At 42.5% G+C, this 13,899-nt stretch overlaps 2 protein-coding genes across 4 annotated transcripts in view; both read right to left on the bottom strand.

The window, feature by feature from the left end:
* The window catches only part of LOC116698837 (mitogen-activated protein kinase kinase kinase 20), a 33,545-nt gene that overhangs the window by 8,146 nt on the left and 11,500 nt on the right, over positions 1–13,899 (bottom strand). The window contains exons 1-7 of one of the 2 annotated variants that reach the window (XM_032531042.1): positions 9,933–9,959; positions 5,891–6,104; positions 4,420–4,507; positions 2,079–2,180; positions 527–592; positions 407–435; positions 168–305 (exon numbers count right to left, since the gene is read on the bottom strand). In XM_032531042.1, the coding sequence (XP_032386933.1) occupies positions 168–305; positions 407–435; positions 527–592; positions 2,079–2,180; positions 4,420–4,507; positions 5,891–6,049 (582 nt within the window). In that variant the 5' untranslated portion in view covers positions 6,050–6,104; positions 9,933–9,959. Of the gene's footprint in view, positions 1–167; positions 306–406; positions 436–526; positions 593–2,078; positions 2,181–4,419; positions 4,508–5,890; positions 6,105–9,932; positions 9,960–13,899 lie in introns of those variants that run through there. The other variant, XM_032531043.1, reaches the window with a different exon arrangement.
* LOC116698831 (rap guanine nucleotide exchange factor 4) overlaps positions 7,057–13,899 on the bottom strand; it is a 29,616-nt gene continuing 22,773 nt past the window's right edge. For both annotated transcript variants that reach the window (XM_032531030.1, XM_032531031.1), the window contains 14 exons: positions 13,364–13,514; positions 13,178–13,266; positions 13,050–13,077; positions 12,875–12,950; positions 12,488–12,634; positions 12,019–12,116; positions 11,654–11,779; positions 10,047–10,225; positions 9,834–9,924; positions 9,666–9,716; positions 8,692–8,779; positions 8,533–8,597; positions 8,353–8,407; positions 7,057–8,250 (listed from right to left, as the gene is read on the bottom strand). In XM_032531030.1, coding sequence (XP_032386921.1) covers positions 8,123–8,250; positions 8,353–8,407; positions 8,533–8,597; positions 8,692–8,779; positions 9,666–9,716; positions 9,834–9,924; positions 10,047–10,225; positions 11,654–11,779; positions 12,019–12,116; positions 12,488–12,634; positions 12,875–12,950; positions 13,050–13,077; positions 13,178–13,266; positions 13,364–13,514 — 1,372 coding nt within the window. In that variant the 3' untranslated portion in view covers positions 7,057–8,122. The remainder of the gene's footprint in view (positions 8,251–8,352; positions 8,408–8,532; positions 8,598–8,691; positions 8,780–9,665; positions 9,717–9,833; positions 9,925–10,046; positions 10,226–11,653; positions 11,780–12,018; positions 12,117–12,487; positions 12,635–12,874; positions 12,951–13,049; positions 13,078–13,177; positions 13,267–13,363; positions 13,515–13,899) is intronic.

The raw sequence follows: 13,899 nt of genomic DNA, 5'->3' as shown, positions 1-13,899 counted from the left end.
CCTTTCGACGTGAAGGAGCAGCGGCTCTCCTCTGAGCTCCTCACCAATGACTGAGGAGACACCAGCCCCCCCTCCTGAGGAAACTCATTTCGGCCGCTTGTACCCTGGATTAGTGGATTAGTGATTCCCAACTTTACAATAATATTCGTACAGTAGCACCAACTCACCACGCCATAGGAGTAAGTGTCACAGGTCTCTGAGACAGGCAGGCTCTGGATGACTTCAGGGGCCATCCAGGGGAAAGTGCCCACCACCGTCATATGGGTGGTATGGGACAGGAACTTAGACGCCCCAAAGTCACAAATCTGGAATCCCAACAGAAAGCGCAATGTAGAAAACACAGAATACCTGAATGTGCCTGAATTGAATAAAAAAAAAAAAAATCTGTTCATCTCAAGACACGCACCTTCAGCACTTTGTCTGCCGTCATCACCACTGCACAAAGAGAAGAGAGACAGTATTACAGATAACAGACCAATAGCAAAGAGAGGGACCAATCTGATTGGGCTTTAGGTTGATGTGTTACCGTTGCGTGACTTGAGGTCTCTGTGAATGACTTTGACTGGAGCTTCTGCGTGGAGGTAATGCAACCCTGCAAGGAAATCAACCATTAGTAAAAAAAATACCTTTTTATTCTTTAATCTGATTTTGGTGGAATTTCTTACCAGCATTTAAGTTGTGGGTGCAGTTGAATTGTACACTATTTTGGTTTGAACTTGAGGTTAACCCAGAAATCTACTGAATGAACCAAGGTTAAAAACTATAGGCTAAATACAACATACAGTTATAATAAAGGTATATGTATTTACCATTTTGCATGACACTTGCACTATTTATTACTGCCTGTACAAAATACGTATTACAAATTACTTATTATTATTACTTATCTTTTTAATGATATATATATATATATATATATATATATATATATATATATATATATATATAGTATATTATTATATATATAATATATCTTTCTTTCTATTATTGCCACTGTACATCACCCCCCCCCCCCAACCAAGAGCCTGGGTCTGGTCCGGGTTTCTTCCCAAAAGGAGTTTTTCCTCACCACTTGCGTGCTCTTGGGGGGTTATTACTAGAATTGTTGGGTCTTTGTGAATTATAGAGTGTTAAGTCTATCTGTTAAGTGTCTTGAGATAACTTTTGTTATGATTTGATACTAAAAATAAAATTGAACTGAACTGAATTATCTCATTTGCATACATTTCTTATCTTTTATATTATACATAGCAGTCCTTATTGTACCGTGGGTCGGGGGGGAAACATAGTTTCAATTGCTCTGTACGTCTGGAACATATTTCCGGGTTGACAATAAAGTTGACTTGATTTGACTCATAAATATGATCTGCTTCATCTGAATATAGTGGACAGTGTAAATTGATAATTATGTGCATGTCACCTTTCTACGTTTCAATTACCTTAAAATCTATCACAGAAAATATTTAAAAATCTAAATGTTCACCCCCCCCCACCTCCCCCGATCATATACCTATACATGTAACATTGATATGTTTTGTTGATTTGATTCTTTTTGCAATCTGCAAATGGAAAAAGCTTGTTGGTGTTGAATACACACAGGTTGGTACGGAAGAGGATTAGGGCCACTGGTGAATTTTTTTTGTGAGTTCTGACTTTTTTTTCAGAATTCTGAGATTATAGTCAGATTTCTGACTTTTTTCTCAGAATTCTGAGATTAAAGTCAAATTCTGGAAAAATCAGAATTCTGAGATTAAAGTCAGAATTCTGAGATTAAAGTCAGAATTCTGAGAAAAAAGTCAGAATTCTGAGATTAAAGTCAGAATTCTGAGAAAAAAGTCAGAACTCACAAAAAAAATTCACCAGTGGCCCTAATCCTCTTCCGTAGGTTGGAGACCCGGGGGATCAAGAGACAGGTAAAAAGCTTTGTAAACTATTATTAACAGGTGCATGATGACTGGAGTATTACAGGGCTGGGGGGGGGGGGGGGGGGGGGAGGGGGGGGGGGGGGGGGGGGGGTCATATCGGCGCCCCTGATCTCTGGAAGTGATTCAGCCCTCGTACCTTTCATTTGTCGTTACCTTTGGCGATCTGTATGGCCCACGTCATGACCTGCTCCATGTCCATTTCCTCACTCTGCTCACTGGAAAGGTACTCATACAGAGACCCTGCACTGGCATACTCTGTAGCAACGCACACACACACACACACACACACACACACACACACACATCATTAAAGGAGAACAGGTAAGAGGAATTATGTGTGTTATGTGTGTGCAGGGCTACGCATTTAACCACCAGCAATTGGAAGAATAAAAATTCACTTTTAGAATGCTGTTAGAGCAGATCTCAACCCCCCCACCCCCACCCCCCCACACCCCCATGCTTAAAAACTAGTTAACTAAACTGACATTTTAACCCTCCTGTTGTTCTGGGGTCAAATTTGCCCCGTTTTTTAATCCTCATCAGAAATTTGGAATTCTTTCATCCAATTTGTCCAAATATACCATGAATGGTTTCCTATAACCATTCATATAAGGACCAGGTCACTAATTTTGGGTATTTTATTTCCACGAAAAATACTTTGACAAAAAGACAAAAATGGGGTTTCTTGATGAATTCGAAAAAGAAAGTAGTGTAAAACTAGTGGTGATCCAGTATATTGGTGTTAGCGATGTGTACAGTATACTGACGGTAGTGTTACAAAAATGAACAAAATGTTGAAAAAAGCGTCAAAAAGTGATTTAAAAAAAAAAGTACCTCAAACGCATCAAAAAAGCAATAAAAAGTGTTGAAAAAGTGTCACAAACACAAGGATTAAACAAGTGACAGAAACTACAACTTCACTGCAAACATGTACGGTTTTGCAGTGCAGTTGTAGTTCACATACATGCATTATATAATGTTTGAGAAATATGTGACACGGTTCTACGCACAGTGAAGGTAACTCTGACAGTCCAATCCAGATTAGCTCTGACCTTTAACCTTTTCCTGTTATGTATTGACAGTAAAAAAGACAAGTAGAAGACTGAGGACAATGTCAAAGGAGTCCGAGGAGTAGAACACGGACAAATCTGTCCTTTTAATGTTTAACACTTGATGGTTTGGAGTGGGGAACCTACAGAAATAAATGCTCTGAAGGTTCAGCGTTAAAGGACATTATTAGGACGTCGGTGGTCAAGCCCTCAAGTGCCCCCCATCGTTGTAAGTTACATAACAGCTAAACGTTTTTAGTTGAAAACAAATACTGTGGTCGTCTATTATACAGTTTTGCAAAAGTCAGTGCAACCCATTTTATGACTATGAATCAGTGTAGAGAGATCATCAGTCTTGAAGTGATTCTGACTTATAAGTGGGATAATTCATTTTTTCAATTTTTAGCCTCCATGCCTCTACTTTGTCTTGCTGATTTTTGGAAAAAGGACCTGTAACCCTCTGAATTTACTTTCCGTCATGGGTTTTGTACCATTCTTGAATATTAGCAATAATATTGAGAGGTCAGAAGTCTTTTGAACAAAATCAGTGTATACAGGGTTCCTGTGAGTGCTTGGAAATTATGGACGAAAGCATCCTTTTTTTATGTTAAAATGCATGTTAAAATTTGGGAAAAATGCATTTTACTGCCTCCAAACTCCATCTTAAGTATGTCTTCTTCAACTCCTGAACCAGCTCTTATTTTGCCTACTCTACTCTTTTATTTTTAGTAAGCACGGGACTTTATTAGCCCTCGCTGCAGTGAGAATTGTTGCTGGCTTTAGCGGTGTGTCTGTGCTTTATCTTAACCGTATGAGCCCGTCCAGGATTACAACCCCGTCCAAACATGCTGGTCTCAGTTACAAATGTCCTGCCAGGAAACCCAGCAAGAACCTGCTCAGAGTATACACACAATCTTCAAAACCCACACATAAACACGGCCATCAGAGCGTGTGCCAACGTGGCACGTTAAGGATCAAACACACAAATACGGCTAATACACTGAGTGTGTAGTTATATGAGAGTGTAGTTATAGTTTATGAGAGGACAATCTGCCCTGGCCCTACCCCTCCATGCCTCCCCTTAATCCCTGACCTAATGTTACTTATATCCGTTAGGCCATGACCCCAAAGATGATAACACACATGATCATAGACCACTTTTAACAAGTTCTACAAGTGCAGAACACTTTCTTACAATATCAGTTATCTGAATGAAGTTGGGGACGAAAATACTCCCACAATCCCATGTTTAGGTTTTATGTTAGTGTTAGGTTCCCCTTCTGACAGAGATGGTATTCTCCGTTTCCTGCCCAGGGAATACAGATTAAAAACTAGTTTTTGGCTAACTTTGGTGCTGCTAGGGAGCTGTGCATTGTCCCTGTCATATAATGATGTTCTGAAACACACACACAAACACAAACACACACACACACACGGGGTCTGACCTGTGACAATGCCATAGTTGGGAGATTCCAGCACGGCTCCATAAAACTGAATGATGTTCTTATGACTCAGCACGCTGAGAATCTCAGCCTGGATGAGGAGACAAAAACAATATGATAACTTCATTAACATCCTCCTCCAGTTTTCCAATATCTGACATTGGTAAATCATTCCTGATAGACTGTACACTTCCAAGGTAGAGCTCTGCACTCGTTATCTGATTTTTAAGTTGTTATTCAGTTCCATAAGTTAGTCCGGGATGCCTGACCCCCTCTCATACCCCAGGTTGAGTCTCTAAACACAGGCCTTCCACACCGCAGTGACAAACACGCCATTAATCTGACTGACATATAGGCCGTACCCTTCGCATTTGTGGAATATGTAAGCGTTGCTAGGCAACGTGATAACTAACCATAAAGTATACGAAATCCCACCAAAAACTGCTTCAAAAATATGTTCTCGATATAATAGTTTTTCTTTACTTTTCACCGCTTTTACTCCCACGTGGAAGGTTATCAGTGAGTACCGACATCAGGTAGCATCCACGCAGTTTTTGTACTTTACCCGAGTATTTCCATGTAATGCTACTTCATCTCTATTACTTTTATCTGTCAGCTATAGTTGATATATCAAATAATATAACACAAACAGGCCATTCTGCACAAGTCCTTTGATAAGTGCATCTTGTTGCTAATATGTCTCGAGTAGTATTGTCATAAGTATTATCATAGTGTGGTGTTGCTATTTGAGTACTTCTTCCACCACTGTGTGAAGGTAGTGTTATAATGCAAGATATAATATAATCTATAATGACCTGAAACATGTGTTTAATGCTAGAGTGTTCTCAAGCAGCTCCAGCATCACATCAAGTGTTGATCCACTAAACTGCAGTTCTCCCATAATCCATCAGATTGTATTTACATATTAACCACACACACTACACACACACACACACCTCAGCCCACCCTGCGTGTGTTTGTGTGAGAGAAACACACGACAGGCAACTAATCATATTCTGTTCAATGCAATTGGCCCCTGCATTTTTTTAACTTCAGTATCTTATATTAAACACGTGAGCATACTTTACATGTTGAAATAACACTGTGCCCGATTCACAGGTCCCGCTAACTTCTAAAAGTTTCCGGACACTGGGTCACACTCGTCCAGAACCACCTGGGCATAAAGCCCCGAATGACCACACACCTCGCCCTGAAACACAATGGGAGGATCAGGGGAGTGCTGGCATAAAGAAAACTGCTCCAACCACCGAGAGGGAGAACGAGGAGAGGTATGTTTAAGATAAACACATGTTGAACGGCCGACAACGGGGGGAGGAGGGGAGGGAAAGGGGGGGCTTTGGGTGTCCAAAGAGGACCTGGGAAATTAGTGGATAGAAGAGCAGTCATGTCCCACAAACAAGTCCATAACTTCAAAATACTATGAATCTTCAAAGTGTGTGTGTGTTTCCCTTACCTCTTTGTCAATCTTGAGAAGTTTCTTCACAGCCACTTCCTTGTCCTGGGAAATCCACAGGGCTCTGTAGACGCTCCCAAAGCTGCCTCCTCCACAGTTCTCGTAGAAGAGCAGGTCCTCATGCTTTATCTGCACAAACGACGAGCCCGGGGACGACATGGCATACTGACTCACGCGCGCACAAACACACACATGTACACACGCATACACACACGCAGGCCCAAACGCTTGCACGGTCAAACACCCCAACGCTCACCCCAAAAGTATACAAGTCACGGATCAGCACAGAGAGAGCAAAGGACGAGAAATTAAGAGAGGCGGGGTAGTTTCCTCCAAAGGGCCGGAGTGGAGGTTCAGTCAGTCGGCAGAAGAGATTAAAGGAGAGAAGAAACCAAAACCTTCTGGAAAGAGAGAGAGAGAGATGTTTGCTCCCTGTGAGTCAGGAAAAGTCAGAGCTATCCCTGTCACTACTATCCAAGGTATCACATTGCCTGATAGTGGTGGTCCAGTAGAACTACAACACAATGCTTACACACACACACAGTGAAGATGAAGGTGGTGGTGAGATTTTGAGTGTGTGTGTTTGCAGTCAGTGTGTGCCTGTAGCAGACACACTGTTCAAATATGGTCACTGGCATCCAGGGCATTCCTTCTTCCTGGATAACCGTGGCTATATAAAGCTCCCCATACACTTCACACACACACAGAGATGTACTGCTCTGGCCTATAGCGGGTCAGAAACAGTAAATCAGTGACCAACGAGGGTGACTGCCTCGTATATCTATATCCATCTCCCATCACACACTTGCCAGAGAAGCCAAGCAGGGATAGTGTGGTTTTTTTTTTGGGACAGCGTGTTGCTCACCCCGACAGGAATGACCCGGTGACATCATCAGCCGTGCTGACATCACTGTGCAGGGACAGATGAGATCAGCTCGGGGAAGTTAGGACACTTCTTACTCAGTGACAGTAATCAAGTGCAAGAGGAGACGTAACGAAGTGATTTACTGGATGAATAAAACATGACTCCTCGAAGCTGCAATGAATCACTTCACTAGTACAGAGCACTAAAATAAACACCGCCCTTTGAATGCATCACCATCCTCAGTTTTTCTACCGCTCGGCGGGGCAAAAACACATTTTGAAGAATGTCATCCAAGCATAAGCACTGATAAATTAGCTTTTTTATTTTATTTACAAGACAGACCACACATACAAGTACAGTTACAGGCTGCTCTGGGGGGAAAGACAGCCTTTACGGCAGTTCTCGACACACACACAAACACACACACACTGTCACATCAGGAGCTCCTGAGATCAAAGGAAAATGAATGACACCTCACAATCTACACCCACATATATAAAAATTAAATTACACGGACTGAGATGACAAGATGTCCCCGTCAAAGTACAAGTCGCCTCTGCATCCAGGGTCAGTGATTCCAAATCAAAAGAAGTACAATTTGGTTATACAACTGACCTCAGAACAGATCATAAGTCATATCCTACAGGAGCTTTTCTCCGATGAAAAATAAAACGCAATACTGTTGTGTCAAATCTGAACACTGTTTGCAATACAATTAGGGCTTTTAATCCAACTAATACTCTGTCTAGTAGTTTTCAAGTCACTGCTATTTCCCTAAAGGACATCCTAAAGATCTGGATATAATCATGTCGATTATGAAGTAAATAAGCACTTTCATATTTATCCGTAAGTCTTGGTTATTACAGTTTATGGGCTTTTCTGTCTATGATTGGACCATCAGGAGAGTAAGGTTTGCTTTACAGGCAGGTACAGTAGTAGATTGTAAACTAGGGTGTAGCACAATATTACAGGACACCCCGATAGAAATCCACTGTATAGAACACAAAGCCTTTGAAGTTCAGTCATGCAGGGTATCGATTCAAGTTCTATACATTACAGTTCTATCTAACAGGTCCCAAACAGTAACATCTAGTGCGGTTCAAACCGTCAGACAGAGCCACGAAAGAGCAGCCGAAGAGTTTTTGCCAGCCCAGGAACCAGAGGCCTGCAATGGCACAGTAATGAGTCCGTCATCCAGAATAGTTCATGGTAAAGTCATTGAAGGTTGGGATTCGCTACTAAACGGCCAGTCCAGTTGAGTTATTTTATCCAGGTAATGTATGTGTGTGTGTGTGTTTGTGTCTGTGTGTGTGTGTATTGTTATGCTAACGTCGTAGAAAAGGCGATGGCGGTGGACGATCTGGAGCTCATGTCCTCCGAGGCTCCATCCTGTAGGAGAGCTGCGTCAGCGCCCTCTGGTTGTCGATCACGCAGAGCTTCCTGACGTAAGCCCGCACATCCGCTTGGTTTTTGTTGGGTTGGCATATCTCGGGGTCTAACGCGGTAAGAGAGGACACAGAAGAAGAAAAAGAATTGGTCAGATGTGCGTAAAGCCAGCCTGGAAATGGGATAAAAGTCGAGTAATGAGCCAACTTACTGAACGGTTGGCTCCTACAGTGCCTCACTTGCCGAATTGTGTTCGCTATAATACGCTGAAAAGACAGGAATAAGAAGGCTCTTTAGATATTACATCAAACTTGAGTGAAGAACGGTATGATGCATAAAAGAAAACCCTTAAAATGAATCATTTGCCCATTCAATGTGCGCAGAAACTCACCATTTTCTCAAAATTGACCATATTGTCAATGAAGGTCTTGTTGCCCTCATGTGTAAATGTCATGTCTGTAGAGAAAGGAATGACATTTAATGGCAGCCATGTTCCTCTCCCATGTGATACAGTGACTGGAGTGGTAATGTTCTCTACACCGAGTCGTACCTTTGAGAAGGAGGGGCATGAAGGGGATGATTGGCGGCTCCAGTTTGGTGACAGTGAGCCGGTAGGACCGGTGGTTTCTGGACGGGTCCTGTCACCAAACACATAAACTGTGTTCATTTCTAAGACATTTGGAACTCAGTTCACCCATATTACAACAAAAAAACATATTGTCTTAATTATCCCTGAAGATACAGATGCCCAGGATGTTAGATATTTATCTGCATACATTATCTTTATCTACCCATCTGTTGGAACCCTTACACAACTTTGTTTTGTTTTGTTTGTATATCATGTTGGTGATGCTAATTACTCTGCAGTTTTATGTTTGAGCACTACTTGGAGCATTGCCTTTGGGAAGGCATATAGGTCATTAGTAATAGTTGGGGGTGCAGTAGCTCAGTCTGTATGGAGTTGGGTTGGTTTAACTCCACACATGAACCAAAGTATGGTGGAGGACTGGTAGCTGGAGAGGTGCCAGTTCACCTCCTGGGCACGGTGCCTTTTGAGCAAGGCACCAAACCCCCAACTGCTCGAGAAGCCCCCCCCCCCCCCCCCCCCCCCCCCCCCCCCCCCCCCCCTCACTCTGACATCTCTCCAGTAGTGCATGTATAGGTACTGAGCATGTGTGTGTAATTCAGGCCTTTGTGTAATGTGTGTCATCACAACCGAGAGTACATTTTAATTTCCCCTTGTGGGACTAATAAAGGATATATTATTATTATTTTTAACAGGGATACACATGTGTGAGGGGGGGAAAGCAGACAGCTTTCAGGTTTCCATGTCATTGTTTGATTAGTGTGCAAAAGAAAATAAATGGGTCACAGCAACAAAATGCAGAAAGATTGATTATTGACACGCAGAACAGTTCTTCCCTGGTCCCACGTCATTGGCCTAATGTAGGAGTTGGTAAAAGACTCTACATCTATAGATTTGTGCTGCCAGATTTGTGGTGAATGGAATTTCCCGCAACTCACCATCATACTCTCAAACTCAGCATAGAACTTCTTAAACTTGGTGGGGAGTTTCTGTCAGGAAAAAAAAACAGAGAATCGCAGTGACATGAATGTAATAGCTAAATTTAGCAATAGTGCAATACAGCCGAGGTTCACTGGAGATATAGACTTAGATTAGACAAAGTTTACCTCCCACGTCTGGCTCAATCTGCTGACTGCAGGGTTGCTCATCCCCATAATGATGGCAAAGAAGGAATTCAGGTTCTTAAACTCCCGACAGCTATGGACACACACACACACACACACACACGCAAGCAAAGCCGTAAAGTGAGACTCCTCATCTAAGTGTGCAGAGCAGCATACGTATGGAGTGTGTGGCGGTCCCCCGCGGCTCCCACTCACTGTGCAGCGATCTTGATGAACTTCTTGAGGAGCTGGACTCTCTTGCTGAGCTGTCCGCAGAGGCACACCTCAGTGACCACCCACAGCTGAACCTGGTTGAACCTCCGCAGAAACAGGTCCAGATTAGCCGTGGTTCTTCTAAAGCTCTGGCGGCCAAACGTGTGGTAGAGCAGCTCATGCTGGGGAGACAAGGGACGAGACATTTCAGTGGACAGGCCCTGTCACATGGCATCTATCAAGCTAATTACTCATGCAGGGCTTTTATCATGGACAATGATGCAGCACCAGTGTAGTAAGAAGGTCTATAAAAAGCCGACTTGCTGTAAAGGGCTACACCTGTCTGGTCAGACTTCATACCTGAAACTTCTTTTCAGAGTGTAAAATAAGGCTTTATTCAACATTGTACATGCTTGTCTTCTTTTACTGGCCTGAAGTTTTATCTGAGCTTATTACAACATATACACCGCTTCCTTGATGCTGGTCTCCTAATCAGTAGGGTGTAGAGCACTCTCCTACCGTGCCCCTCATCTTTGGAAGGCCTCCCACTTCATGTTAAAGAGGCTCAATCAGTTGACATTTTTAAATCCTCTTCTCATTATCTTATAGCCAATCATTCAAGCCATACTTTCGGCGTTACCCTTTTAACTTATTGCTTCATGTTGCTGATTTTGTATTGTTTTATTATTACTGTTTTAGTGCTGTTCAATTGTTTTGTTACTGTGTGTTATTTGTGTGTTCTTTTTAATTTATTTTTTATGCCTTTATTAGATAGGACAGCTTTAGACATGAAAGGGGAGAGAAGAGCGTGGACGACATGCAGCAAAGGGCCGCAGGTCGGAATCGAACCCGCAACCGCTGCGTCGAGCACTAAGCCTGTGTATGTGTATTAGGGTGAGCTACCTAATTGCCCATTTATATGTTCTTTTAATTGTAAAGTGCATCGAAACCATGTCTTGGTTTCAATGCATGGTGATTTAACACTTTAGATACATTTGATTTATTGACAGATTGAAGTTGTGTGTGTGTGTGTGTGTGTGTGTGGTTGTGTGGTGTGTGTGGTGTGTTGTGTTGTGTGTGTGTGTGTGTGTGTGTGTGGTGTGTGTGTGTGTGTGTGTGTGTGTGTGTGTGTGTGTGTGTGTGTCGTCTCTCTTCTGTGTGTGTGTGTGGGGTTGTGTCTGTGTGGCTGTGTGTGTGTGGTGTGTGTGGTGTGTGGTGTGTGTGTGTGTGTGTGTGTGTGTGTGTGATCTGTTTAACATATTTGTGGGGGCCAAAACCAGGAGTCCAGTATATGTGTTGGGTCCCGATAGCTTTGCGGGCCCAAAATGCTGGACCCCACAAATTTAAAGTGCTGTTTGGAGGGTTACGACTTGGTTTAGGATAGGGCTAGAATGAGGTTATGGTGAGGGTGAGGGTAAGGGTTAAGGTTAGGCATTTAGTTTGGATGGTTAAGGTTAGGGTAAGGGGCTAGGGAATGCATTAAGTCAGTGGCAGGTCCCTACAAAGATAGTGCCACAAAACGTGTGTGTGTGTGTGTGTGTGTGTGTGTGTGTGTGTGTGTGTGTGTGTGCGCGGGCGTGTGTGTGTGTGTGTGTGTGTGTGTGTGCTACCTCATGCATACAGCTGAAGAGCTCCCAGTCATACATGGTCATCTGGTAAGCCAGGTCCTTAGAGCTCATCAGCTCAAAGGTTGACATGGAGCCTGCAGTGGGGCCCTCCTGGTCTGGAAGGGGAGTCTGAGACACACATGTGAAATCATAAGCACATAAAAAAGAAGAAAGAAGAAATACTCAAAGAATCAATGTATTACAATCAAATTCATTCATACACATGTAACAATGTCACGTGACAAAGATCCATTGTAATAGTGCATTTATTCCTTCCATCACAGTGCAATCGCAACAAAGAATGCACAATTTTCATTAAATAAAACTTCCCAGGTTCAAAGTAAACAGGCGGAACATTAATCTCTCACCAGACTGTTGAGCTGGTCTCGGGGACAGGCAAATAATCGGCCGTTGATGCTCAGAGTGGAAAACACCGAAACGTCATTAGGCTTTAGGATTTGTTTTTCTGGAAGAAAAATGAGGATAGTTGAGTTTTAATCACCACCCAGATAACACTTAAACCATAAAAGGCAGGATTGGTAACTATTTCCTACTTACACTTTTTTGTCTTTATTGTTTGAAATGTTCCTTACACCGCAACAGCAATAAGCCCCGAGGAGATGCTAGTTTTTTTTAACATTACCAACCTTGCCTTTAAGTCATTTTTCATTTAACACACTTTAAATCCGGCTCCTTGCATACACAGTACACATGGCATACCCAGTTAGCTAACAGTATTTATCATCATGTCTCCAGGGAGTATTAGCATAAGTGACTGAAAGGACTTAATAGTGATGTCAACTGCTCTTTCACATCTAAATAAATCGGTTTTCTTACCACTCGCAGAGCTGAGGTGGACCAACACAAGCTCATCGATGGTGCCGAGTTTGTCAGCCACAGCGTTGATCACTTCTCTTCCTGTTGCTGCCACGGCAACCCGGATAGTAGTGTATGTGTGATCGCCGCAGTACACCTTCAATAGGACTAGACACACACCGAAAAATCACACTGAAATACTATACTTCTCATTTGTAATAAATAAAATGTCCAAGATGAAGATGCATTTGTCTATACCAAATAACAGAAGACTAGAAGCCCTTACCAGCCACACAATACAAAATATCATCAAAATATCAAATTCATCCGCTGAGGACGTAAATATCTTCCTCTTCAGGGCTCGCCGCAAGCAGAGGAAAATAATAATACACACACACACTAACTTACTGTCATCATGATTCCTAATGGGCTGTTTCTTCTGCAGCCTTTCCTCTCCATTGCTGAACTGTCGTATCAGCGTTTTCTGTTGATGACGCGAGACGACGTAGTCAGCATCCACATCACAATGATCACACTTAAGATAAACTATTATATTTAGTTGAAAACAGTAGTCTAGACCTACCTTTTTTATGGATTTGGCTTCTTCCGAACTACAAATGAAAGTGCAGAAACAATAAAAAAAAAAGTTTATTTATATATTACAATAAATGTGGGCTGGTACATATGAAAATAAATCCCAGGTAAACGTACTGTAATTTGACGACTTTCTCCAGGTCAGGAACAAAGTCTTTCAAAGCTCTCAACACCCGAGAGTCATTTGATAAGCTCCCGTACAACTCCTACAGAGACAGAGGAGTAGAAGAACCACGCTCAGACCATGGAGAGGATCTGTGTAACTTACGTCATTTACAGCATTTAAAAGCTTCTTTTGGTCACCTCGAGGAACGAGATCACAGCCGGATCCTCCTGAAGCAGGTAGGTGTGGGTCTTAGCCCAGCGCAGAGCCAGAATGAGGGCCCTCCTCTTACTGTTGAGCGCGTACTCCAACCTCTCCTGCTCCGAGCCGGGCGGAGATGTCGCGTGGTAGGTGCACACAGGGTTAAAGATGAATACAAAGACGTAGATCTTACCTTCACGATCCCGTAGGCGAACAGACAGACGGTGATATGCAATTTGTCGATTGCTTATCCGATTCACAAAACTTGCACGACCACAGCATGAGCCTTAACAAATCATATCGTGGCTAAATCCATCGTTTCATCCAGTTTATGTAATAGGGTCTGATTTATTTTGGGATGTTTGGATGGGTTATTGTTTGATTTGATTGAAAAGGGGATAGCTGGATGGAAAAAAAACAAAAGTATACTGTATGTACATGTATGTAAGCATGTAAGCATTATTCATTAGTATTATTCCTCATTCCCATTCTCAAATCTCCCTTATTATCTACTATTTATTCATCATTCTCATAT

This window comes from Etheostoma spectabile, chromosome 12 (genome assembly GCF_008692095.1).
Source record: "Etheostoma spectabile isolate EspeVRDwgs_2016 chromosome 12, UIUC_Espe_1.0, whole genome shotgun sequence".
Classification (NCBI taxonomy): Eukaryota; Metazoa; Chordata; class Actinopteri; order Perciformes; family Percidae; genus Etheostoma; species Etheostoma spectabile.
This window is presented reverse-complemented; position numbering and strand designations above follow the sequence as displayed.